The sequence below is a fragment of the Microcaecilia unicolor genome, chromosome 9 (assembly GCF_901765095.1).
Source record: "Microcaecilia unicolor chromosome 9, aMicUni1.1, whole genome shotgun sequence".
Classification (NCBI taxonomy): domain Eukaryota; kingdom Metazoa; phylum Chordata; class Amphibia; order Gymnophiona; family Siphonopidae; genus Microcaecilia; species Microcaecilia unicolor.
This window is the reverse complement of record NC_044039.1, coordinates 139750884-139777961: the sequence shown is the minus strand read 5'-3', so window position 1 is coordinate 139777961 and position 27078 is coordinate 139750884. Positions and strand designations below refer to the sequence as shown.

The 27078-nt window shown below is 45.7% G+C and overlaps 1 protein-coding gene across 1 annotated transcript in view; it reads left to right on the top strand.

The window, feature by feature from the left end:
- The window catches only part of UBR1 (ubiquitin protein ligase E3 component n-recognin 1), a 718041-nt gene that overhangs the window by 303822 nt on the left and 387141 nt on the right, over positions 1 to 27078 (top strand). The window contains exon 18 of the mRNA XM_030215524.1: positions 24724 to 24789. Coding sequence (XP_030071384.1) covers positions 24724 to 24789 — 66 coding nt within the window. The remainder of the gene's footprint in view (positions 1 to 24723; positions 24790 to 27078) is intronic.

Here is a 27078-nt window from a genome sequence, read left to right as displayed (position 1 = left end):
GAAGGAATGGATCTACGGAATCGTAGCGGAGATTGGGTGGCAACACCGGTAATTGGGAAGCAAAACCAGTGCTGGGCAGACTTCTATGGTTACGTTTTGATCATAACTGAATAGATATGGATGGGCTGGAGTGTAAATTTTATGGGGCTTCGATGTTAGCTTCAGAACTTTTAGTACAAGAGTGCTGGGCAGACGTTTACGGTCCTTGCCCTGAGAATGGCAAGGACAAATCAAACTCGGGTATACATTGTGAGAATCAGAGAAGCCACAGAGCCCAGAATGCAGGGAGGGAGAGAGAAAAGCCAGAGTGGAAAAAAACTACAGATCCCAGAATGCATTGCGGGAGGGGAGGAGGCAGGAGCGTAGAGAACACAGATTTCAGACTGCCTGGAAGAATAGAGGAGATGAGGACAAACGAGTACCTGAGCCGCAGGAGAAGAAAGGAGAGGGGGGTGATTGGGAGATGGAATCAGCTGAGGAGAGGGTGGAACACCTGAGGGAGGGGGTGGAGAATGAGGGGATGGAATGGGAGGAGTGGGAGCAGGTAGGGGGAGAAGGGGTGAAAGAGGAAATGGAGGTGGGAGAGGAAGTGGCTGGAGAAGAAGAGTGACTTCTAGAGGAGCCCAAAAGTATCAAGAAAAGAATAATAGTCAGGGGAGATCCGGCGGGTGGATGTCAAGAGGTAAAGTGTTGACAAATGAGGGTGGTGGATTTTTATAGCCTGGCTAGCCGAACTGTGTTTAAAGCCTGGCTAGCAGAACTGTGTTTAAAGCCTGACTAGCTGAACTTTGTTGGAAAGCCTGGCTAGCAGAACTGTGTTTAAAGCCTGACTAGCTGAACTTTGTTGGAATGCCTGGCTAGCCGAACTGTGTTTAAAGCCTGGCTAGCAGAACTGTGTTTAAAGCCTGACTAGCTGAACTTTGTTGGAAAGCCTGGCTAGCCAAACTGTGTTTAAAGCCTGGCTAGCAGAACTGTGTTTAAAGCCTGACTAGCTGAACTTTGTTGGAAAGCCTGGCTAGCCAAACTGTGTTTAAAGCCTGGCTAGCAGAACTGTGTTTAAAGCCTGACTAGCTGAACTCTGTTTAAAAAGACTGGCAAGCTGGACGGTGTTGCACCGCCTTGCTAGCGGAACTGTGTGGCAGTGAGAGCGAACTGCACTGACGAGGGTGGAGTTGGAAGCAGACAGCACGGATAAGGGGGAGAGACAATTACGCGGGCGAGAGAAGCGGCTGACAACATTTAAAGATCACATAGGTCTTTATCTCCCGTCATTACTATATTACTATGACACCCTCTGACTTGTTTAAAAAGTATCTTTTGAAGTATTGAAGTTTCCTTGACAGTCTGTTCCACCAGTGAATAAGTTGTATTCTCCGAGGACAAGCAGGCTGCTTGTTCTCACTGATGGGTGACGTCCACGGCAGCCCCTCCAATCGGAATCTTCACTAGCAAAGTCCTTTGCTAGCTCTCGCGCGCACCGCGCATGCGCGGCCGTCTTCCCGCCCGAAACCGGCTCGAGCCGGCCAGTCTTCTTTCGTCCGCACTCGGTACGGCTGTGTTTTGCCGTGTCGAGCCCCGGAGAGTCGACCTCGCGCGTCCGTTATCTTAATCGACGTGTTTTTCTTCGGAAAAGTTCTCTTTTCGTTCGGAAAGTGCTCCGAAAACCCCCTTGGGTTTCGTTTGCCCCTTCCCGTATTTCCAGTTTTTGCCCCGGTAAGTTTTCTTTCGTCGTCGGGGTAGGCCTCTTTCGGCCTCGGTCGAGATTTTTCTCCCTTAAAGTTTTGGTGCTCAAATTCGTCATTTCGGATTTTGATTTCGCCGGCGTGATTTTTCCGCCCATGACATCGAAGCCTTCCAGCGGCTTCAAGAAGTGCACCCAGTGCGCCCGGGTAATCTCGCTCACTGATAGGCACTCTTCGTGTCTTCAGTGTCTGGGGGCCGAGCACCGTCCTCAGAACTGTAGTCTGTGTTCCCTGTTACAAAGGCGAACTCAGATAGCAAGATTGGCCCAGTGGAACGTTTTGTTCTCGGGTCTTTCGTCGGCATCGGCACCGGGGTCATCGAGTGCATCGACGTCATCAGCGTCCAGACCTTCATCCTCGGCCGCCAGTGCATCGAGTGCATCGAGGCATCGGCCCTCTGCATCGGCGCCGAGACATCGGATAGCTGCATCGACGTCGGTGGTACCGGGACCCTCGTCTCCTGATGTCGTCGGACGGTGGTGCATCGTCAGGAGTGCAGGTGAGGGCTGTCCATTCCCCTGCTGGTGGCGGTGAGCCTTCGGGTGGGTCTCCCCCTACCCTGAGGGCTCCTGCAGTACAGCCCCCCCGGGATCGACCTGCTTCGACCTCGGCCCCGAGGAAGCGACGGATGGATTCTACATCCTCCTCATCGGTGCCGGGGAGCTCCGGTGACATGCTTCGGAAGAAATCGAAGAAGCATCGACACCGGTCTCCTCCACGCGTCGGCACCGAGAGCTCTGGGTCGCCGAGAGAGTCGGCACCCAGCAGGCATCGGCACCGAGAGGACCGCTCACCCTCTGTTCAGGAGGTGTCGATGCGCTCCACTCTGGACAGCCCGGAACAGCCTCCATGCCCGGAACAGGTTTCTGACGTCGACGCCTGCATCGGCCTCCATGCCTTTCTCTGCAGCCGCTCTGAACGAGAGCCTCCGGGCCGTTCTCCCAGAGATTCTGGGAGAGCTGTTGCGCCCTACCCCTCCGGTACCGGCGGTGCTTGTGCCTCCGGTACCGTCGAGCGTGGCGCCGGCTGGCCCATCGCCCGGGGTGAGGTCCCCGACGTCGGTACCGCGTGCGGTGCCGACTGCGGCCACCTCCCAGGAAGGCTCCCCGACTACGTCGGCGGAGGGAGCTTCGCCGATGCGGGCGAGGGAGTCTACCTCTCGACGCCCCCATCGTGGACGTGGCTCCACGGAGTCGAGCCGGGCGAGGTTGCAGACACAGGTCCGTGAACTTGTGTCTGACACCGAGGGTGAGGCCTCGTGGGAAGAGGAAGAAGACCCCAGATATTTCTCTGACGAGGAGTCTGAGGGTCTTCCTTCCGATCCCACTCCCTCTCCTGAGAGACAGCTTTCTCCTCCCGAGAGTCTGTCTTTTGCTTCCTTTGTCCGGGAGATGTTTACGGCCATCCCCTTCCCGGTGGTTGTGGAGGACGAGCCCAGGGCTGAAATGTTTGAGCTCCTGGACTATCCTTCTCCACCTAAGGAAGCGTCCACTGTTCCCTTGCACCATGTCCTGAAAAAGACATTGCTTGCGAACTGGACCAAGCCACTAAGTAATCCCCACATCCCCAAGAAGATCGAGTCCCAGTACCGGATCCATGGGGACCCAGAGCTGATGCGCACTCAGTTGCCTCACGACTCTGGAGTTGTGGATCTGGCCCTAAAGAAGGCTAAGAGTTCTAGGGAGCATGCTTCGGCGCCCCCGGGCAAAGACTCTAGAACCTTAGACTCCTTTGGGAGGAAGGCCTACCATTCCTCTATGCTCGTGGCCAAAATCCAGTCTTACCAGCTCTACACGAGCATACACATGCGGAACAATGTGCGGCAGTTGGCGGGCTTGGTTGATGCTCTTCCCCCTGAGCAAGCCAAGCCTTTTCAGGAGGTGGTCAGGCAGCTGAAGGCGTGCAGAAAATTCCTGGCCAGAGGGGTGTATGACACCTTTGATGTTGCGTCCAGGGCCACTGCTCAAGGTGTGGTGATGCGCAGGCTCTCATGGCTGCGTGCCTCTGACCTAGAGAATAGACTCCAGCAGCGGATTGCGGACTCGCCTTGCCGTGCGGACAATATTTTTGGAGAGAAGGTCGAGCAGGTGGTAGAGCATCTCCACCAGCGGGATACCGCATTCGACAAGTTCTCCCGCCGGCAGCCTTCAGCTTCTACCTCTACAGGTAGAAGATTTTTGGGGGGAAGGAGGACTGTTCCCTACTCTTCTGGCAAGCGTAGGTACAATCCTCCTTCTCGACAGCCTGCGGCCCAGGCTAAGCCCCAGCGCGCTCGCTCTCGTCAGCAGCGTGCGCCTCAGCAAGGCCCCTCGGCTCCCCAGCAAAAGCAAGGGGCGAGCTTTTGACTGGCTCCAGCAGAGCATAGCCGACATACAAGTGTCAGTGCCGGGCGACCTGCCGGTCGGGGGGAGGTTGAAAGCTTTTCACCAAAGGTGGCCTCTCATAACCTCCGATCAGTGGGTTCTCCAAATAGTCCGGCAAGGATACACCCTCAATTTGGCCTCAAAACCTCCAAATTGTCCACCGGGAGCTCAGTCTTACAGCTTCCAGCACAAGCAGGTACTTGCAGAGGAACTCTCCGCCCTTCTCAGCGCCAATGCGGTCGAGCCCGTGCCATCCGGGCAAGAAGGGCTGGGATTCTATTCCAGGTACTTCCTTGTGGAAAAGAAAACAGGGGGGATGCGTCCCATCCTAGACCTAAGGGCCCTGAACAAATATCTGGTCAAAGAAAAGTTCAGGATGCTTTCCCTGGGCACCCTACTTCCCATGATTCAGGAAAACGATTGGCTATGCTCTCTGGACTTGAAGGATGCCTACACACACATCCCGATACTGCCAGCTCACAGACAGTATCTGCGATTTCAGCTGGGCACACGTCACTTCCAGTACTGTGTGCTGCCCTTTGGGCTCGCCTCTGCGCCCAGGGTGTTCACAAAGTGCTTGGCTGTAGTAGCAGCAGCACTTCGCAGGCTGGGGGTGCACGTGTTCCCATATCTCGACGATTGGCTGGTGAAGAACACGTCCGAGGCAGGAGCCCTGCAGTCCATGCAGATGACTATTCGCCTCCTGGAGCTGCTGGGGTTTGTGATAAATTACCCAAAGTCCCACCTTCTCCCGGCGCAGAGACTCGAATTCATAGGAGCTCTGCTGGATTCTCGGACGGCTCGCGCCTATCTCCCAGAGGCGAGAGCCAACAACTTGTTGTCCCTCGTCTCGCGGGTGCGAGCGTCTCAGCAGATCACAGCTCGGCAGATGTTGAGATTGCTGGGCCACATGGCCTCCACAGTTCATGTGACTCCCATGGCCCGCCTTCACATGAGATCTGCTCAATGGACCCTAGCTTCCCACTGGTTTCAGGCTGCTGGGGATCTAGAAGACGTGATCCACCTGTCCACGAGTTTTCTCGAATCTCTGTATTGGTGGACGATTTGGTCCACTTTGACTCTGGGACGTCCTTTCCAAATTCCTCAGCCACAAAAAGTGCTGACCACGGATGCGTCTCTCCTGGGATGGGGAGCTCATGTCGATGGGCTTCACACCCAAGGAAGCTGGTCCCTCCAGGAACGCGATCTACAGATCAATCTTCTGGAGTTGCGAGCGATCTGGAACGCTCTGAAGGCTTTCAGAGATCGGCTGTCCCACCAAATTATCCAAATTCAGACAGACAACCAGGTTGCCATGTACTATGTCAACAAGCAGGGGGGCACCGGATCTCGCCCCCTGTGTCAGGAAGCCGTCAGCATGTGGCTCTGGGCTCGCCGTCAAGGCATGGTGCTCCAAGCCACATATCTGGCAGGCGTAAACAACAGTCTGGCCGACAGACTGAGCAGGATTATGCAACCTCACGAGTGGTTGCTCAACTCCCGAGTGGTGCGCCAGATCTTCCAAGCGTGGGGCACCCCCTTGGTGGATCTCTTCGCATCTCGAGCAAACCACAAAGTCCCTCAGTTCTGTTCCAGGCTTCAGGCCCCCGGCAGACTGGCATCGGATGCCTTCCTCCTGGATTGGGGGGAGGGCCTGCTGTATGCTTATCCTCCCATTCCTCTGGTGGGGAAGACTTTGTTGAAACTCAAGCAAGACCGAGGCACCATGATTCTGATTGCTCCTTTTTGGCCGCGTCAGATCTGGTTCCCTCTTCTTCTGGAGTTATCCTCCGAAGAACCGTGGAGATTGGAGTGTTTTCTGACCCTCATCACGCAGGACGAAGGGGCTCTTCTGCATCCCAGCCTCCGGTCCCTGGCTCTCACGGCCTGGATGTTGAGAGCGTAGACTTTGCCTCTTTGGGTCTGTCGGAGGGTGTCTCCCGCATCTTGCTTGCTTCCAGGAAAGATTCCACTAAGAGGAGTTACTTCTTTCTATGGAGGAGGTTTGCCGTCTGGTGTGACAGCAAGGCCCTAGATCCTCGCTCTTGTCCTACACAGACCCTGCTTGAATACCTTCTGCACTTGTCTGAGTCTGGTCTCAAGACCAACTCTGTAAGGGTTCACCTTAGTGCGATTAGTGCATACCATTACCGTGTGGAAGGTAAGCCGATCTCAGGACAGCCTTTAGTTGTTCGCTTCATGAGAGGTTTGCTTTTGTCAAAGCCCCCTGTCAAGCCTCCGACAGTGTCATGGGATCTCAATGTCGTTCTCACCCAGCTGATGAAACCTCCTTTTGAGCCACTGAATTCCTGCCATCTGAAGTACTTGACCTGGAAGGTCATTTTCTTGGTGGCAGTTACTTCAGCTCGTAGAGTCAGTGAGCTTCAGGCCCTGGTAGCCCAGGCCCCCTACACCAAATTTCATCATAACAGAGTAGTCCTCCGCACTCACCCTAAGTTCTTGCCAAAGGTCGTGTCGGAGTTCCATCTGAACCAGTCAATTGTCTTGCCAACATTCTTTCCCCGTCCTCATTCCTGCCCTGCTGAACGTCAGCTGCACACATTGGACTGCAAAAGAGCATTGGCCTTCTACCTGGAGCGGACACAGCCCCACAGACAGTCCGCCCAATTGTTTGTTTCTTTTGATCCCAATAGGAGGGGAGTGGCTGTAGGGAAACGCACCATATCCAATTGGCTAGCAGATTGCATTTCCTTCACTTACGCCCAGGCGGGGCTGGCTCTTGAGGGTCATGTCACGGCTCATAATGTTAGAGCCATGGCTGCGTCGGTAGCCCACTTGAAGTCAGCCTCCATTGAAGAAATTTGCAAAGCTGCGACGTGGTCATCTGTCCACACATTCACATCTCATTACTGCCTGCAGCAGGATACCCGACGCGACAGTCGGTTCGGGCAGTCAGTTCTTCAGAACCTGTTTGGGCTTTAGGATCCAACTCCACCCCCCGAGGGCCCTGTTTGTTCTGTTCCAGGCTACACTCTCAGTTAGTTGGTAAATTTTTTAGGTCAATCTCAGTTATGTCCTCGCTGTTGCGAGGCCCAATTGACCATGGTTGTTGTTTTGAGTGAGCCTGGGGGCTAGGGATACCCCATCAGTGAGAACAAGCAGCCTGCTTGTTCTCGGAGAAAGCGAATGCTACATACCTGTAGAAGGTATTCTCCGAGGACAGCAGGCTGATTGTTCTCACAAACCCGCCCGCCTCCCCTTTGGAGTTGAGTCTTCCCTTGTATCTCTTTTGCTACATACGAGACTGGCCGGCTCGAGCCGGTTTCGGGCGGGAAGACGGCCGCGCATGCGCGGTGCGCGCGAGAGCTAGCAAAGGACTTTGCTAGTGAAGATTCCGATTGGAGGGGCTGCCGAGGACGTCACCCATCAGTGAGAACAATCAGCCTGCTGTCCTCGGAGAATACCTTCTACAGGTATGTAGCATTCGCTTTATTCACTGTTTCATCAAATAGCTTCCAAGGGGAGGGGATAGAGCAGGTGGTTTTAAATAACATTTCTGCAATATTGGAAGAATCAGTGACTGTCTCAAAGGGCCACACTTTTAGTGAGCTTTGTATTTGAACAAGATCTCAGTGCAGTAAGGAGACTCTATTTTTTTCAATGCACATACTTTATTTTTTGATGAGAAAGGTATAGCTATATCCTGATGTTAGTAAAGCAACGCAGGAAAGGAGAAAGGCCTTCCTAGCACTACAGCAAGAGGCTAAAAATCTTGAAGCTACTTTTCTTCTGGCTTATCCTTGCAAGTGTCTGGTTAGACTTGGTGGAACTAAATATGTTTTCTTTAGTCCTGAACAGCTTAACTTGCATTGCATTGAGATGAAGAAGATCCTTTAAGATTGGATATTAATGGAACTTTGCGTGGTTAATCATGTTAGCCTGTATAGTTAATTTATCCCTTGAGGATTTCCTTATCCTGTTTTAGGATCCACTTTACCATTTTTGTGGTCTAAGGAAAAATATGTTTTTTCCTTCTGGTTTGTTTTCTTTTCCTTTAATGTTTTTTGCCAATTCTGTGATACTAAAGCAAGTGGATACTTTTGTTCTCCAAGGACAAGCAGGCTGCTTGATGTCACGATTTGGTCGTCGTCTGCGACGGCCCAGGAGACCGGCAAAAACTTGCATAGCAAAACAAAGAATTCTCGAGAACGCTCTGTCGCGCGGGCCGAACACACCGCACATGCGCGAACGGCTTCCCGCAACACAAGCATGCCCTCTTCAGTTTGTTTTGACAGTCACAAATTCACGACTCTGCTAAAGTTTTGCAGCTCAGGAGACTCGGTTTAGCGTTTACCGATTTCCCCCCTTTTTTTTTTCTTTTTTCTTCTTAGTATTACAAATATATATATAAAAAAAAGAGTTTATTTTTCATCTAATTTCTTAGTTTTCGTCACTTCTTCAAGTTTCCTTTCTTTTTTGTTGCGGCCGCCTTTTCAGGCTGCTCGGCCGGGTCTTTTGTTCCTTTTTTGTGCCTTTTTATTTGGCACGATCGAGTCCTTTAATTTCGCAGCTGACGTTTTTCCGTTCATGTCATTGAGGACTCCAAGCGGTTTCAAGCGTTGTACTCGCAACCGGACCATCTCGGGTACCGACCCCCATGTGTGGTGTCTTCAGTGCCTTGGGCCCTAACATTTGCCAGTTGCTTGTAAGCTGTGCTCTTTAATGAAGAAACGGACCCAAGTGTCTTGGGAGGCTCAGCGTGAAAGGCATTTTGCTGATCGGTCCGGTCATTCGGCATCGACGTCGAGAACGCAGGTAATGGCTGCCGAACGACCACATCGCGCTGGGAGCAACGAGCGAGGCATCGAGTGGGTCTCCACCTGTCTCGAGGCCTACTGCTATGCAGGCTCCCCAGGACCGACCTTTGTCGGACCCGGCCCTGAGGAAGCATGAGGATTACACGTCCTCTTCTTTGGTACTGAGGAGTTTAGATGGTGGGTGTCGAGCGAAGGCTAAGAAGCACTGTCATCATTCTCCTTCCATGCATGGTACCGAGAGCTCTGGGGAGCCGAGGGATGCGGCACCCAAGAAGCGTCGGCGCCGAAAGGACCTCTCACCCTCTATACAGGAGGTGCCGATGCGTAGGTCTTCTGGCAGCTTGGTACCGGCTCTCAAGCCCCCTCAGATTCTGCCACCGGCTCGTACACCGGCCCCGCAGCCTTTTCCGATGGACGCCCTCGACGAGCACATCAGGGCCCTTCTTCCAGAGCTTCTGGAGGGATTGCTGCACCAGTCTGCTTCGGTGCCAGGGGTGCTTGCGCCTTCTGCATAGATTGTGGAAGCAGCATCTGGGCCTTCGCCTGTGGTGAGGTCCCCGTGCTCGGTGCTGCTTGTGGCATCGGTGTTGGCTGCCACCCGGGTCGACTCTCCCTCGAAGTCGGCGTTGAAGCTTCGCCACAGTCCAGGCAAGGGTTGACTTCTCGATATCCCCCTCGAGGTCGTCGTTCCTCGACATCGAGACAGGCTCGGGTTCAGGCTGCTCTTAGAGAGCTTTTGTCCGATGATGAGTGCATGTGTTCCCTTATCTCGATGATTGGCTGGTGAGTAGCACCTCGGAGGCACATGGCTTCCATAGTTCATGCAACTCCCATGGCACGCCTGTATATGAGATCAGCTCAATGGACCCTAGCTTCCCAGTGGTGTCAAGCCACGGGGGGTCTAGAGGATGTGATCCATCTCTCCACCGATTTTTGCAGTTCCCTTCACTGGTGGACCATTAGATCAAATTTGACCTTGTGACGTCCATTCCAAATTCCTCAGCCAGAAAAAGTGCTGACGACGGATGCATCCCTCCTGGGGTGGGGAGCTCATGTAGATGGGCTTTCACACTCAAGGAGCTTGGTCCTTTCAGGAAAAGGATCTTCAGATCAACCTCCTGGAATTACAAGCGATCTGGAACGCTCTCAAGGCTTTCAGAGATCGGCTGTCCAACCAAATCATTCTAATTCAGACTGACAATCAGGTTGCTATGTATTACACCAACAAGCAGGGGGGCACCGGATCTCGCCCTCTGTGTCAGGAAGCCATCCGGATGTGGCTTTGGGTGCACCATCACGGCATGTTTCTCCAGGACACGTATCTGGAAGGCATAAACAACAATCTGGCCGACAGATTGAGCAGGATCATGCAACCTCACGAGTGGTCGCTAAACATGGCCGTTGTCCACAAGATCTTTCGAGAGTGGGGCACCCCCTTGGTGGATCTTTTTGCCACTCGGATCAATCACAAAGTCCCTCAATTCTGTTCCAGAATTCTCGAGAATTCTTTGTTTTGCTATGCAAGTTTTTGCCGGTCTCCTGGGCCGTCGCGGACGACGACCCAATCATGAGAACAATGAGCCTGCTGTTCTCAGAGAATACCTGCTACAGGTATGTATCTTCACTATATATATATTAAAGATTGATTTAAAAAAGAAAAGAAACTACACTGATCCAGGAATACATTTTATCTAAACAGCTTAATCTGCTCCTTTTCATTATAATTTCTCAAGTGCTATCAGTAGAACTTAAGATTTTATTGTAATTTCCTAGATATGTTTCTAGCTCTGTTTATAATCTGTTTTGAGTTTTTATGGTAGAAATGCAATAGAAGAGATGAGTATGTAATGTAAAGTCTATTGACAAATTTAGACATTCAAAATTGATAGACCTATTCCAGCAGACTACCAGCTATAATTGCCACTAGAGATGCTTTTACCAAGTATTGACAGGGGTGAGTGGAGACTTATCCAATTCTTGCATTTCAGTATTATGTTTGGGTATATGCTTTGGCCACTGAACGTGTGGAGCATGATGTGTTGATTAATCCATTTAAATGCTTGCAAGTTTGACACACTGACAAAACAAATTGTTCAAAGTCATGTAGACGTTCAGTAGCTACTGTGTAATAAGTTTTGGGTCCTGACAGTGCCAGCAGTGTGCATATATATGCCTGAATGACTCTAGTGGCCCTTTGGGCTGGCGTGAAGCCTGGTAATCAGCAGGACGTGAATGGTGGGAAAAGAGAAACAAATCTCAGATGATGTCACCAGGTAACAGCTAGTACATAATAATTTTTATATTCTTGGTTATAAAACATTGAATCCTGGTATAATTTGAGAATACTTATTAGGTTTCCAAGAGCAGCATGCAACGTTAATATATTGTAACGCTGAAAGATTTGAGTAGACACAAAAGTATATTTATACTTGGGGCACAGTCTTAGGGCAAATGCATTCTTTTTCAGCAAGCAGGTTTGAATCAGGAACACATGTGGGTGATGTCCTCGCACAACGATGGGATGAAACAGCTCCCAAAACTTAAAACTAGTGTAAATTCTGAGCACGTGTGAACTTTCCTGTGCTCAGTAGCCCCTAAACTTTGCTGTACCCTACAGATGTGAAAACAAGCGCTCAGAGAAATTTTGTTGACGAATCTCCTCTTTGTGCTTTGTCCACACTGTTATTATTATGTCCTTTATCATTTGTATTTTTTTTCATGAAAAAAAGGGGGGGGACCCCTAATTTAATTCCTACTGCTACTTCAGCACAAGAGCCATATTGAAAGCCAAGCTTCAGAGCCTGTCTAACTTGCAAAAGGTAAAGGGCCAAGATGATATTTGAAAAAAGGGGTGCTAAAGGTGGTGGATTTTAGTTCATTGTGTTATGGAGTTTGTGCAAGTGGAACTGGAACTATTTGCGTTATAATGGACAAATGTTGAAATCTGCTTACTGAGATTGTTAGAAATTATTAGGAAATGAATAGAAAATATAACAAAGATTATAATAATGTCACTGTTCTATGATCCTTTTATAATTTTGCTTTCCTTTTTGAGATTTGGTGACCAGAATTGCACACAAGGAGGAGTCTCACCGTAGAGCAGTACAGAGGCATTACGATATTCTTTGTTGTATTGTCTATTCCTTTCCTTTAATAATTCCTAATATTGTTTGCTTCTTTGGCCGCTGCCGCTCACTGAGCAGAAAATTTCAACAAATTGTCCACAATGATATCTAAATTCTTTCCCTCAGTGGTGATGACAAATGTGTGTAACCTAGCATCATGTAGCTATTTGGGTTATTCTCAGAGTGTATCACTTTGCATGGCCTACATTAAATTTCATCTTCGTGTCATCTGCAAATTTGATCATCTTACTCATTGTTCTCATTTCCAGATCATTTATAAATGTGATAAAAAGCACCGCACCCAGTACAGATCCTTGCAGCATTACACTATTCAATGTCCTTCATTGAGAAAACTGGCCGTTTAACGCTACTCTTTTTTTTTTTTCAATTTTTTTAACCACTCCCTATCCCATGACTGACTTTTTGACTTTGTGACATCCTCTGTATTGGGTTTCCTAACTTCCCTGTTTTGATAGTATCCTTCAAAGATACCTCACTCTGAACCAGGCACTCCTGAGCAACCGTTGGCTTTCCCCCATATTCTAGTTGTGAAAAGCTGCATTATCTCCTTTTTAAACATTGGTGCCATCAGCTTGGTTCCATCCCAGTTAAGGTGGAGACCATCTTTTTAGAATAGGCTCCCGCCTCCCTCTTATCCAGAATGTTGCCCAGTTCCTAACATATCTAAATCCTTGATCCCTGCACCATTGTCTTCATCTTCACATTGAGACTCTGAGGCTCTGCCTCCCACTTGGTTCCTGTGTGTGGATGGGGAACATTTCAGAAAATGTTACCCTGGAGGTCTGAATTTCAACTTTCTACCTAAGAGCCTAAATTTGGCTACCAGAACTTCCCTACTAGATTTTCCTATGTCATTGATACACACATGTATCGAGGTAGTCTGCTTCTCCCCAGCACTGTCCAAAATCATATCTAGATGACATGTGAGGTCTGCTACCTTTGCATCAGGCAGGCAAATGACCAAGCGATCCTCATGTTTACCAACCACCGAGCTTTCTATATGCATAATAATTGAATCTCTAATTAAAACAGCTGTCCTAACCCTTCCTTCCTTGGCAAAAGCCCTTGGAGACAAATCCTCAGTATGAGAAGATACTGTGTTCTAGCTGCAAGATCACTTCCTGCCTCTCCAAAGCGATTCTTTCCTTTCAGGAGTATATAAACTAAAGTTCCTTAAGTTCACTAGTTAAATGCTATACTTTGCTGCCATTTAATTTTAGGTTTCCCCGAAAGACCTAAAAATGTTGTATTGCTATGAGCTAATTACTGGCTGTTGAAGATGCCCTAATTAAACCACCTATCTCTTAACTGGCTTAATAGCCTTTAAGTTATATATAAGGCTTGGGATGGATGAGATTTAAATGCTAAACAGAGGCTTCCTTTAACTGCTATCTGAGTTCTAAACTGATGTTATGGTAAGTATAATGCTAAACTATACTCTAACATAATTTATATGGAACTTTAACAGGCTAAGTGCTAAGCTGTATTCTAAACTGTTTGCTAAATAAGCAGATTGAAAAAAGAGACACCGAAATTACCTGTTTAACCCCAAGTCTACCTTTTCCCAAATTTGAATGCAATTTCCCAACAGGTAATATACTCACCAGTGAAGTTTACTTCCCTTCAGGTGCTGAGAGAGGATTTGCCTGAAATGCACAGTCCATCAAATAATCTATTTAGGCCTCTGTCTCCTTTGATTTCAATAGATAGATACTCCAGTGGCAAAGTGTACACTAGCTATTTGGCTAGCTGAATGTATTCTTTTGTGTTCAGGTGCCATGGCTCTATTGAAATTTACATCTTAGAGAGCATCTGAAAAACAGTTACATGTACTTTTGCCTTACACTAATGTCTAGACCAGTCTTCAATCAGAGACAGTATTTTTGGTCTATCAGTACTAAACAGTTTGTCCATAACAAACGTTTTAGCTCTTGCATAAACATGTGAATGGGTTGCTGCTCAATAATAGGAGAGTTCTCCAACATGGAACATCCCAGACCTTGAGATTTACCCACTTGTGTGCCTGATTCAATCCTGTTTGATAGAGAAAACATTTTCTTGCCTGTAATGGATTTTCTTTGTAGATTAGTGGTTCTCAACATTTTGTTAGTCGGGACACATATGACAGACAGTGCTCGCATTTGTGACACACTTCATACATGACCCTCATGAACCTTTGGTCTGATACAGTATGGCAGTTCTTATGAATTAAATGTAAACATGCTCTGCATCCACAAGAACCCCCACACACACAGACACAACAGATGCAGATCTTAACTAGCACATTTTCTAGTCGGGTACCATAACATTGAAGAAATAAAACAGAAATACATTTCCAACAAAATGCAAAAAGTCCGTGATGCACGTTTCCGAAACCTAAAATATTTTACCTGATATATTCAAAATAAAACAAATTTTTTCTGTCTTTTGATGTCTAGGCATTTTATTTTTCCAAAGATGTCAGTCCCAGTTTTTCTTTTCTGCTTTCTTGTCTTGTCTTGTCATCTGCTGTTTCCAGTGGGTGCTATCCATTTGACCTTTCTCCACTTCTTATCTTCCATTCCCTCAATAGATTCATGTCTGGCATATTTTCCTCTTTCTGCCCATTCAGATTTTACCCTTTCACTCCTCAGTCCTCCACCTATATTTCATTTACCTATCAACTTTCCAGCTCATGTTCTACTGCCTCATTCCTTCCCTGACCACCTATTCTGTTATTTCACCTACTCCCTATTACTACACTTCTACCCTCGCTACTCACCATCCTCCTCTCCCTCACCTCCTTGGGAACCATCATGGTCTCTCCCATATGGTTCCGTCATGCTAAGCATCTCCCCTCCCTCTCCCTTCCTACACTCTTGTAACACAGCATCTCCTCTCTCCACCCAGACTTGTAGCCCAGCATTTCCCTGTCACACCCACCCCTATCTTTTCCACTCCTGTGGTCCAGCAGTTCCCTGTTCCCTCTTCCTTCCTTCTCCTCCACCCCTATGGTCCAGCAACTCTGTTCCCTCTCCCTTCCCCTCCTCTCCGGTGATCCAGTATTTCCCTGTCTCCTCTCCCTTCCCATCCACCCCTATAGTCCAGCAGCTCCCTGACCTCTCTCTCTTCCTCTTCCCCCTTAATGTACAACAAGGCCAGTGGCTTTGAGGAGAGAGAGCAGGAAACCCAGCTTGACAGCAGATATGACTAGACAAATCCCAATGCCCTGCTCCTATCCAGGCTGTGTAGAAGGCAAACCATGCACTGAAAATGAAAGCCTGCTAAGTGTGGTTTACTGCCTACACAGTGGAGACTTGCACAGGAATGGGGTTCGCAGAAATGTAAGCTACACCTGCCCCACCCTCTCATCTACCGAGTACCAACTTCTTTCTCCTCCTCCTCCTTGCTTTAACAGCACAGATGCGGAAAGTCTTCCATTAAGGAGGTGGTAGAGACACAAATCTTGACGGATTTCAAAAAGACATGGGATGACTACAGAGGATCTCTAATTAGAAAATGGAAGTTATAAAAAACTAAATTGAAATGGCTGCATGTGTGTGAATGTGTCGAGTGACACTTAAATTCTGACTCCGGCTGTGACTTGTATGCTCTGTGTCTCATATATGGCAATCTGGTTTAGGATGGGCTGGAAAGGGCTTTTACAGCAACTTCAGTGGCTGAAACATGAGGACCATGCTGGACAGATATTTACGGGCTGTGTCCTGTAAATAATAAGAAGAATAGGCTGGAGTGGGCTTTGACGGCAGCTCCAGCAGTTGGAACATAAGGATAAGTTCGGACGGACTTCTATGATCTGTGGCCCAGAAACACCAAAGAAAAACCATAATCAAGTATATAATATCACGTTCATTGTTGATTTAATCATGAATTGATAATTGATAATAAGTGTGACTATTGGGCAGACTGGATGGACCATTCAGGTCTTTATCTGCCGTCACTTAATATGTTACTATTAATCCTCTCTGCTCCCGGGCTGATGCACAGACTTCAGCTTTGACACAGGCACAAGCATCAGATATCACCTGACCTATTGGCGCATGTATATGGTGACTTCTCAGCACACAGTGCCAGTGAATCAGAAACAAGTCTTGCTTGTGCACACTAGAGTGTTCCAAGTTCCATTTCTTCCTTGCCTGCAGTGCTGCGGCTTAAACCCAGAGAGAGACCTAGAGAGCCGACTGGAATTTTTAAATTATGTACCATTAAATTCTTGCGCGACTGAGTAGGGACGGGTTAAATTCTTGCAGGGTCGGTGGGGATGGGTTAAATTCTTGTGGGGATGGATAAGATTTCTGTCCCCGTGCAGCTCTCTACTACACAGCCTGGGAAAGGAGCACAGCATCAAGGTTTGTTCAGTTGCATCTCCTTCCTCCCATCCCCCGCAGTCCAGCATCTTCCTCATATTCACTCTCTTCCCCCCAATGGTCTGACATTTCCCCCTCACCCCTGATGGTCTGACATCTCTCCTGTCCCCCTCTCTCCACCTCCTCCCAATGAGTCTGACATCTCTCCCTCCCCTCCTACTGTGGATCCAGTACCTTTATCTTGTCCTTCTTCAGCTCCCGCCTCTCCTTCCTAAGAAATCTGTGTTCCTCAGCAGCAGCAGTATTAGCAGTAAGACGCTGCCTGGGTCTATCTGGATCCTTGCCTTTGGCATGTCCCACCCGCATGTAAACAGGAAGTTGCATCAGAGGGACAGGACATGGCAGAGGCAAGGATCCGGATCAGCCCAGGCAGCCTGTTACTGCTGCTGAAAAACTCTGGTTTCCTGGACTGTGGAAGGGGAGGCTGGGGCTGAGGGGAGGACAAGGGATAGGTACTGGATCCGCGGTGAGGAAGGGAGAGTTGTGCTGCTTTACAGAAAAAAAAAGCCAGGCTTTGTGTTGGCCCCGTGACACACTGGTTTGTAACCATTGCTGTAGATAGTAGGATTAATCAGGTACAGAATTCCACTTGCCTTCCTAAGAACCGATGCTGAGGTTTGACTGAAGATACTGCTGTGAATGGGATGGCCTGCATATATGTAAAACGTTCTGCCAGTTCAGAGTTTTTGAGAGAGATGTTCCATCCTGGTGGTAACTATGTGACCCAATTAAGGAACATTTCTTACAAGTAAGCAACTCTATCCACTGGGTTTATCAGGTTTTTTAATTCAACAAATTCAACAAATTTCAGTAAAAATATTTAAAGGACCTTTAATGAGGCACTTTACGAGTAAGGGGAAAAAAGTATTTCACTTCTCATGCGATGATCCTTCAAAATACATTTTACCAATATCAATAAGTTATTATTCAGTATGTCAGTAGTAATTATATATTTAGATGTGGGGGAAAAACAAACGTCATTCCTTTAATTTGGAGTGATTAACAATAGTATAGTGATAACACTATTTGGTTCCTGGTTTTGCTCTCAGGTCCTCTTGATCTAGGAATGCTTGCCTTTCTGAGAGCAGTGTAAGCTTAGTGGTTAGAGGAGTAAACTAAGAACAGAGGAAGCCAAAGTTTGGATAATGCTTTCTCCTCCTGGCAGTCCTTTTGACCTCAGTCAAGTCACTTTGCTCTCTATTTCCTCAGGTGCAAATGTAGATAAGCCTGGGTTCAGCCTGAGTTTTGAACATTTCTTACAGTGCCTTCACAATCAGGGCAGAGTGGAATATAGTGTTCTTAGCAGTGAGGGGTGTCACTGGAGGAATGCTGGATGGGCCATACATATACACACCTTACATAAGTACATAAGTATTGCCATACTGGGAAAGACCAAAGGTCCATCAAGCCCAGCATCCTGTTTCCAACAGTGGCCAATCCAGGTCACAAATACCTGGCAAGATCCCAAAAAAGTACAAAACATTTTACATTGCTACTGCTTATCCCAGAAATAGTGGATTTCCCCAAGTCCATTTAATAATAGTCTATGGACTTTTACTTTAGGAAGCCGTCCAACCCTTTTTAAAACTCCGCTAAGCTAACCGCCTTTACCACATTCTGTGGCAACGAATTCCAGAGTTTAATTACACGCTCAGTGAAGAAACGTTTTCTTCGATTCGTTTTAAATTTACTACATTGTAACTTCATCGCATGCCCCTTAGTCCTAGTATTTTTGGAAAGCGTAAACAGACACTTCACAACTACCCGTTCAACTTCACTCATTATTTTATAGACCTCTATCATATCTTTCCTCAGCCGTCTTTTCTCCAAGCTGTAGAGTCCTAGCTGCTTTAGCCTTTCCTTCTAGGGAAGTCGTCCCATCCCCTTTATCATTTTCGTCGCCCTTCTCTACACCTTTTCTAATTCCACTATATCTTTTTTGAGATGCGGCGACCAGAGTTGAACACAGTATTTGAGGTGCGGTCACACCATGGAGCGATACAAAGGCATTATAACATCCTTATTTTTGTTTTCCATTCCTTTCCTAATAATACCTAACATTCTATTTGCTTTCTTAGCCGCATAAGGTTTAAAGGTATCATCAACGATGACACCTAGATCCCTTTCTTGGTCGGTGACTCCTAACGTGGAACCTTGCATGACGTAGCTATAATTCGTGTTCCTCTTTCCCACATGCATCACTTTGCACTTGCTCACATTAAACATCATCTGCCATTTAGACGCCCAGTCTCCCAATCTCGTAAGGTCCTCTTGTAATTTTTCACAATCCTCCCGCGATTTAACGACTGAATAACTTTGTGTCATCAGCAAATTTAATTACCTCACTAGTTACTCCCATCTCTAGGTCATCTCTCTATATAAAAGACAACACCAACGTCTATGAAGCCTCCAGCCGGAAGTGTGAAGGGGGCGAGATATCCGGTTTCCCTATGAGTGTCTACCCCGCCCTCTCTGTAACACAGTCAGTGAAGGAAAACAGCAGAGCACGAAATCAAATCGCTGGCTCTGTAACAGTGAAGGACTCAGAGGGGGGAGGGGAGAGAGGCCAGAGGGCAGGGACACACATACTCCCACATGCACACAGAAGAAAACATTGCTAGCCCCCGTTTCATTTGCATCAGAAACGTGGCTTTTTTACTAGTTTATAAATATGTTAAAAAGCAGTGGTCCGAGCACAGACCCTTGGGGAACCCCACTAACTACCCTTCTCCATTGAGAATACTGACCATTTAACCCTACTCTCTGTTTTATTTATTTATTTATTTATTGCACTTGCATCCCACATTTTCCCACCTATTTGCAGGCTCAATGTGGCTTACAAAGACCTGTTATGGCATCACCATTTCAGGATAAAAAGATACAGTTGGTGTTGCAAAGATATTAAGGATGACAAGAAAGCTGATCAAACAGTTAAAGAAAGAAAACAGTCAGAATAAGGGTGGAGTGGTGATGTGTTATGGTAGGCATTGTTGAAGAGAGAGGTTTTCAGAGATTTGCGAAAGTTAGTAATTTCGTTAATTGTTTTCAATTGAGTTGGTAGTGCATTCCTCAGCTGCGTGCTCATGCAGGAAAAGTTAGTCGCATGTGTTGGTCTGTATTTTAATCCTTTGCAGCTAGGGAAGTATAGATTAAGAAAAGTGCGGGCAGATCTTTTGGCATTTCTGAGTGGCAGGTCCATGAGGTCTAGCATGTAGGACGGGGCATCTCGGTAAATGATTTTATGAACAATCGTGCAGATCTTAAACGCGATGTGTTCTTTGAGTGGGAGCCAGTGTAATTTCTCTCTTAGAGGTTTTGCACTTTCATATTTTGTTTTTCCAAATATAAGTCTGGCTGCGGTATTCTGGGCTGTTTGAAGTTTCTTGATGGTTTGTTCTTTACAGCCAGCGTAGAGTGCATTGCAATAGTCCAGAATGGCTTAGTACCATTGACTGTACCAGGTTACGAAAAATGGCCCTTGGGAAGAAAGGTTTTACTCTCTTGAGTTTCCACATGGAGTGGAACATCTTCTTAGTTGTATTCTTCACGTGGTTTTTCAGTTTGAGATTTTGATCAATGGTAACTCCAAGAATTTTCAGGGTGCTTGAGACTGGAAGGGAAAAGTTTGGGGTGGTTATGGTGGTGAATTTACTTGTGTTATGTTGTGAGGTGAGTATAAGACATTGTGTTTTTTCTGCGTTGAGTTTTAGCTGAAATGCATCCGCCCAGGAATGCATGATTTGGAAGCTTTGGTTGATATCGTTGGTGATTTCCTTTAGATCATTTTTGAACGGGATGTAGATCGTGACATCATCTGCATATATGTATGGATTGAGGTTTTGATTGTCTAGTAGCTTGGCTAGGGGTATCATCATTAGGTTGAAGAGGGTTTTTGAGAGGGGGGATCCTTGGGGGACTCCACATTCAGGTGTCCATGGGGTTGATGTCACCGCGTTAGTTGTTACTTGGTATGATCTTGTTGTCAGGAATCCTCTAAACCAGTTAAGAACGTTACCTCCAATTCCAAAGTATTCCAGGATGTGTAGTAGTATTCCATGGTTGACCATGTCGAAGGCACTGGACATGTCAAATTGTAAGAGAAGTATATTGTGGCCAGTTGCTATTGTTTGTTTACATTTATTCATTAAAGATACTAGTACCGTTTCAGTACTGTAGTTCGATCGAAATCCTGATTGGGATTCGTGCAGAATTGAGTGTTTATTTAGGTGGTTAGTGAACTGTTTCGTCACTACGCCTTCCATGAGTTTGGTTATCAGCGGGATAGAAGCTACTGGTTAGGTCACTTGTACTTTTCTTTGCGTCTTTAGGTAAAGGAGTAAGTAGAATATTTCCTTTATCCTTTGGGAAGAGACCTTTTTGTAGCATGTAGTTCAGGTGCTTTGTGAGGTCTGTTTTGAATTGTTGAGGGGCAGATCTTATAAGATTACTAGGGCAGATGTCTAATTTGTATTGCGACTTGGCGTATCTTTTAAGCGATTGGGAGATGTTATCGATCGATAGTGTGTCAAAGTTGGTCCATGATCGGTCAGCTGGATATTCCTCAGGTGTTGGGTCTAAACACTCCAGGAGGTTTACATAATCAATTGTGTTGATGGGTATCATGAGTCATAGCTTTATAATTTTCTCTTTAAAGTAGTTTGCAAGGTTGTTTGCTGATGGGGTGACTATGCTGTTAGATGTAACCGGTGTGGTATTTAGTAGTTTGTTTACGAGTTGAAAGAGTTTATGTGTATCCTTGTAGCCTGGTCCGATTTTAGTTTTATAATATGATCTCTTAGTTTGTCTGATGGTATATTTGTATTTTCTTTGTAGTAGCTTCCAATCATTGAGTGTAGAGTAGTCTTTTTTCTTATTCCATGCTCGTTCTAATCTTCTGACTTGTGTTTTTAGGTCTTTCAATTCTTCATTAAACCATGGTATTGAGTTTTTTCTATGTGATGTTCTGGTTTGAAGTGGTGCTATGTTGTGTAGTATGATTCTGCATCTGTTGTCCCAGTCATGAAGAATTTGGGTTGAATCTGTTGGTGCTGTCCATTCGTTGTTATAGAATTGTTGCCAAAATATTAGTGGGTCTATTTTTCCTCTCGTGGTATAGTACATAAGTAATACCACACTGGGAAAAGACCAAAGGTCCATCGAGCCCAGCATCCTGTCCACGACAGCGGCCAATCCAGGCCAAGGGCACCTGGCAAGCTTCCCAACGTACAAACATTCTATACATGTTATTCCTGGAATTGTGGATTTTTCCCAAGTCCATTTAGTAGTGGTTTATGGACTTGTCCTTTAGGAAACCGTCTAACCCCTTTTTAAACTCTGCTAAGCTAACAGCCTTCACCATGTTCTCTGGCAATGAATTCCACAGTTTAATTATGCATTGGGTGAAGAAATATTTTCTCCGATTTGTTTTAAGTTTAGTACACTGTAGTTTCATCGCAAGCCCCCTAGTCCTAGTATTTTTGGAAAGCGTGAACAGACGCTTCACATCCACCTGTTCCACTCCACTCAATATTTTATATACCTCTATCATGTCTCCCCTCAGCCGTCTCTTCTCCAAGCGGAAAAGCCCTAGGCTCCTTAGTCTTTCTTCATAGGAAAGTCGTCCCATCCCCGCTATCATTTTAGTCGCCCTTCGTTGCACCTTTTCCAATTCTACTATATCTTTCTTGAGATGCGGCGACCAGAATTGAACACAGTACTCAAGGTGCGGTTGCACCATGGAGCGATATAATGGCATTATAACATCCTCACACCTGTTTTCCATACCTTTCCTAATAATACCCAACATTCTATTCGCTTTCCTAGCCGCAGCAGCACACTGAGCAGAAGGTTTCAGTGTATTATCGACAGCGACACCCAGATCCCTTTCTTGGTCCGTAACTCCTAACGTGGAACCTTGCATGACGTAGCTATAATTCGGGTTCTTTTTTCCCACATGCATCACCTTGCACTTGCTCACATTAAACGTCATCTGCCATTTAGCCGCCCAGTCTCATAAGGTCCTTCTGTAATTTTTCACAATCCTGTTGCGTGTTAACGACTTTGAATAACTTTGTGTCATCAGCAAATTTAATTACCTCGCTAGTTACTCCCATCTCTAAATCATTTATAAATATGTTAAAAAGCAGCGGGTCCTAGCACAGACCCCTGAGGAACCCCACTAACTACCCTTCTCCATTGTGAATACTGCCCATTTAACCCTACTCTCTGTTTCCTATCCTTCAACCAGTTTTTAATCCACAATAGGACATTTCCTCCTATCCCATGACCCTCCAATTTCCTCTGTAACCTTTCATGAGGTACCTTGTCAAACGCCTTTTGAAAATCCAGATACAAAATATCAACCGGCTCCCCTTTGTCCACATGTTTGTTTACACCTTCAAAGAATTGAAGTAAATTGGTCAGGCAAGTTTTCCCCACACAAAAGCCGTGCTGACTTGGTCTCAGTAATCCATGTCCTTGGATGTGCTCTGTAATTTTGTTTTTGATAATAGTCTTTACCATTTTCCCCGGCACCAACGTCAGACTCACCGGTCTATAATTTCCCGGATCTCCCCTGGAAATAGGGTTAGTTGTTCTTGTTTATGTTGTGAATCTTTTGATCGCCAATGAAGGTAGAAGTTTGTTTTGTAGTGATTGGACCATGGTATGGCTGTCCATTTTGTATCTTTTAATGTGAGATTTAGTTCTGGTGAGAATTTTTGTGTAATGATGTCTAGTGTGTGACCTTTAATATGGGTGGGTTGCTTGTTTGGCCAGTGAAGCTCCCATAGTTGGAGGAAGTCCTTGCATTCACACACGTTTGTTAGGTTAGTATCCTCAAGGTGAAGGTTAATGTCTCCTGCTATAAGAAGGTTTTGGGTAGAAACACATGTGTTCGATATGAAATCCATAAAATGTGTTTGGCAGTCTTTCCAATTGCCTGGTGGTCTATAGAACAGGATAAGGTTTAGGTGGTCCTGTAGGGTTGGGTGGTTGATTCTAACTGAAGCAATTTCAAGTTGGGGAAGTATGAATTCGGCTGTTGTTGTAACGGTGAATTGGGATCTATAGATTATAGCTATGCCTCCTCCTCTTTTTCCATTCCTTGTCCAGTGGGTGATTTTGTACCCTGGAGGACATAGCTCTAGAATTATGGGGTCTTTGAGGTCATGAATCCAGATTTCACTGATAAGTAGAAAATTGAGATTGTCTGTTGTGATCCATTCGGTTATTGTCGTAGTTTTGTTAACTGCAAATCTGGCATTTATATAACCCATTTGTATTAGTTGGTGGGGTTCACTTGGGGTTGAGGATGTGATGATTCTTACTAGTTGTGTGTCCTCTTGGTGTTTGAGTTTGTTGTGTCCCTTCTTTCCTTTCTGTTGGTTGTTTCCGTAGGTGGTAGGATTTCCATTCCATTTTTTAATCTTTTGGGTGGATGTATTGTTTTTTGGTTGTGTGCATGGTTTATGTATTGTGGGTAAATTATTGTCTGTAAGAGGGGTTGTTAGTGCGTGGTGGATTAGGGAGAGACAGTAGATGATTAGGAGTAGTTTATTAGTGTTCATGTTGTTGTTAGTGTAAGTTAGTATTCAGCCGTGCAGAGCAGTGGTGATTGATTAAAATTTGCAGTCAATCTTGCAGTTCAGTATGCGTACTTATAGTGCTTACAGTGCTTTTCAGTGTAATGCAGAATGGAGCTGGGGGAGTAGTTAGGGTCATTTTGGCAATTTACAGACTTACAGGTCAGTATAATGCTATGAGGTGTAGATAGCATTTAAAAGGCATTTAGAGGTTTAAAGTCGTCAAACCATACAATAATACAGCTTTACAATGCGTCCGGCATCTATCTTTTAACCACAATAGAACACTACCTCCTATCCCACGACTCTCCAATTTCCTCTGGAGTCTTTCATGAGGTACTTTGTCAAACGCCTTCTGAAAATCTAGTTACACAATATCAACCGGCTCACCTTTATCCACCTTCACTGGGCTGCTTTTCTGTAGATGGTGGGAGGAGGAAAAAATATTAGGCAGTTGTGGGAAATTGGTCAATGAGCCACATATGACCTATAAGCCACAATTTGGAACCCTTGTCTACAACAATTGTGTCCTTGGAGACCATGTCAGGCTTTACGTCAACAATGAAACACCTTATTATAGAGAAATATTTTCCCTTTTTTTCCTGTGTGCTTAAAGATTCCAGCAGCTATGCAGAACTGTTTTTAGAAAATACTTGGTGAGCCATGTTTCCTAGATTAATCTATTAGCTGTATAAAAAAAAATTAATAAATGCTTTAAATTGTTTGTTCTTTTTTTTTCTCCAGGTGTTCTTTTACCAAGATGTAAAATGCAGGGAGGAGATGTTTGATAAAGATATCCTGATGCTGCAGGTAGTCTTTCTCAATGTGTTAATGTATTTGTTAATGTTACAAAAAGATGAATTATCTCTTTAATCAGCTAAGAAATAATTTTTTAAAAAATTGTCTTTATTTTCAATTTTTCAAAACAGATATGGTTTGTTAGGTTTTTAAAAAATGAATGTATATTTATTGAAATAGCAACAAGGAATTCAAAATACGCCTTTTATAGGATAACTTGTTATAACACAGATGGTCTTGTATACAGAAAGAAAAACATTTAAACAAAAGCAAAGAAAATACCATTTATGCATACCTGAAGAGATTCACTTAGGGAAATAAAGAACGCATGTAGAGCTGTGTTTTTCATTGCAAGGCCCGTGAGCCTAGAGCAGCCCCCATCAGAGCCCTGGACCCTCCTCTGGCTGTCCCAGATGTCCCCTTGATTTTCTATAAACATTTTCCCAACCCCTCTACCCACTTATAAAGGCAAGAGTGATGTCCTTTCTCTCATGCCTTTGGCACTGTTCTGTGGACTGGGATGGGGAGGGATAAAAGCTGGACTTAGTGGAGTGGAGGAGTGGAGAAGGGGAGGCCAAAGGAGAGATGCTGGATCTCGTGGAGTGGAGGGAGAAGGAAAGATACGGGACCTGGAGGAGTGGGGATAAAGGTGTGGGGGAAGGAGAGATGTTGGACCTGGTGGGATGGGGAAGGGAAGAGAGACCGGTGGCATAAGCCTATGTAAGTGGGGCATTCAAGAGAGAGGCAGATTTGTGGAGATGGATATCACTGTTGCGGCCCATGTGGGAAGATTTGTCAACTCTTTCAGTTAACTTTATCTGACAAGTAATTCCAAGAAAAATGGAAGAGGAGGCTAAGATGGCGGCTTGAACAGGCACAGGATAATGAGCTCCATGATTGCTATGTGAGCTTTGTGGGATCAACATGGGGAAGTCATGGGCTTACCAGCTGAAACAGTGACTTCTCTAGGCTTGTGAAGCTAACTCTGGTGCTTTTCATTTTTCCTGTTGGTGGTATCTCTACTTAAGATATGGAGCACAGTGAAAGAAAACTTGCTGCTATCATTTTTGACACTTTGTTAGGCCACAAGTATCGTGAGACTCTGCTTAGACCTGAAAGTGAAGATGTTGAGGCAGTGCAAGTAGATGCAGTGTATGCTTGAGTGACTTCTGCTGCACGTCTAAGCAGAATACAGCTGACTTAGCTGGAAGCCTCACATAATTTGTTGGTGCAGAATGCTGTTAGGAATCAAGGCGTTCTTGGAGTGATTGAAAAGGCATTAAATTTTTTTTTATAAAGAACTTCAGTGGTGAAAAAAGGAGTAAAGACCTTTACTAAGAAACCTTTACTCTAGAAGATGTTTGCACACTACTGGGACTTGGAGCAGTCTTTGCTTATTTGTGACTGGAGAGGGTCCTGAATCTCTCCAGTCACTGACCCAATAATGCAGGGAACATCTGAATAAAGAAGGGAAATTACAGAAGATGGAATATAAAATAGAAGACCTGAAGCAAGTGGCTCTAATTAAAGAAATGGTAACCCACCAGAAGTTACAGACATTGGAAAAGTTATGATCGTGGTCTTAATTTGCATGTTTCTAATTTTGAAAAATCTCCAGTTCTGTCACCTATGGACATGGTTAAGAAGTATCTACTGGAGATTCTACATAGCCCCAAAAACTCTATACCAACTTTCACCAGAGCTTATGTGAAGTGGTGAGGTTTGAGGCTTCAGGAGGTTCAGAAAGGGTTGTTGGTGGATAGCTTTGATCTCTTTGTTTTTCTAAAGGACTGTGGTCCTATTATAACCAAAGCAACTGATAGCAACTTTTGCTTTGGAACCTGATCTTAATTTGGTTCCGAGACTGTATTTCCAATATAAGGATTTAAGTTTTTTGCGTCAATATGTTATGTTATTTCTTGAAGTCTGTAGAGCTACACAGCTGAGGCAAAGGCATTTTTGGCCCAAAAAACTGAACTGTTGCCTTTTGGAGGGACTTTTTTCCTGTATTTTCTGTGCAAATGGTTAGTTCAGTATGAGAGTAAATGTGGGTTTTTTTTCACAAGACCTTGATCATTTAACAACATTTTGGAAGCAAGGAAGTCTCCAACCCCTGTATTATTGTCTATACCATTACCCATCTTAGATAGATGAGATGTAATTTGTGATTTTTCACTTTGGTACTGTTTGCAAGAAATGTCCTTGTAAGATTGCCCTATTGATTCTGGGGATTCTCCTGTCTTCCTTAGATTTCAAGTTGGTTGCTGCTTCCTTTTTTACTTGGAATTAGAGGTTGGAGAT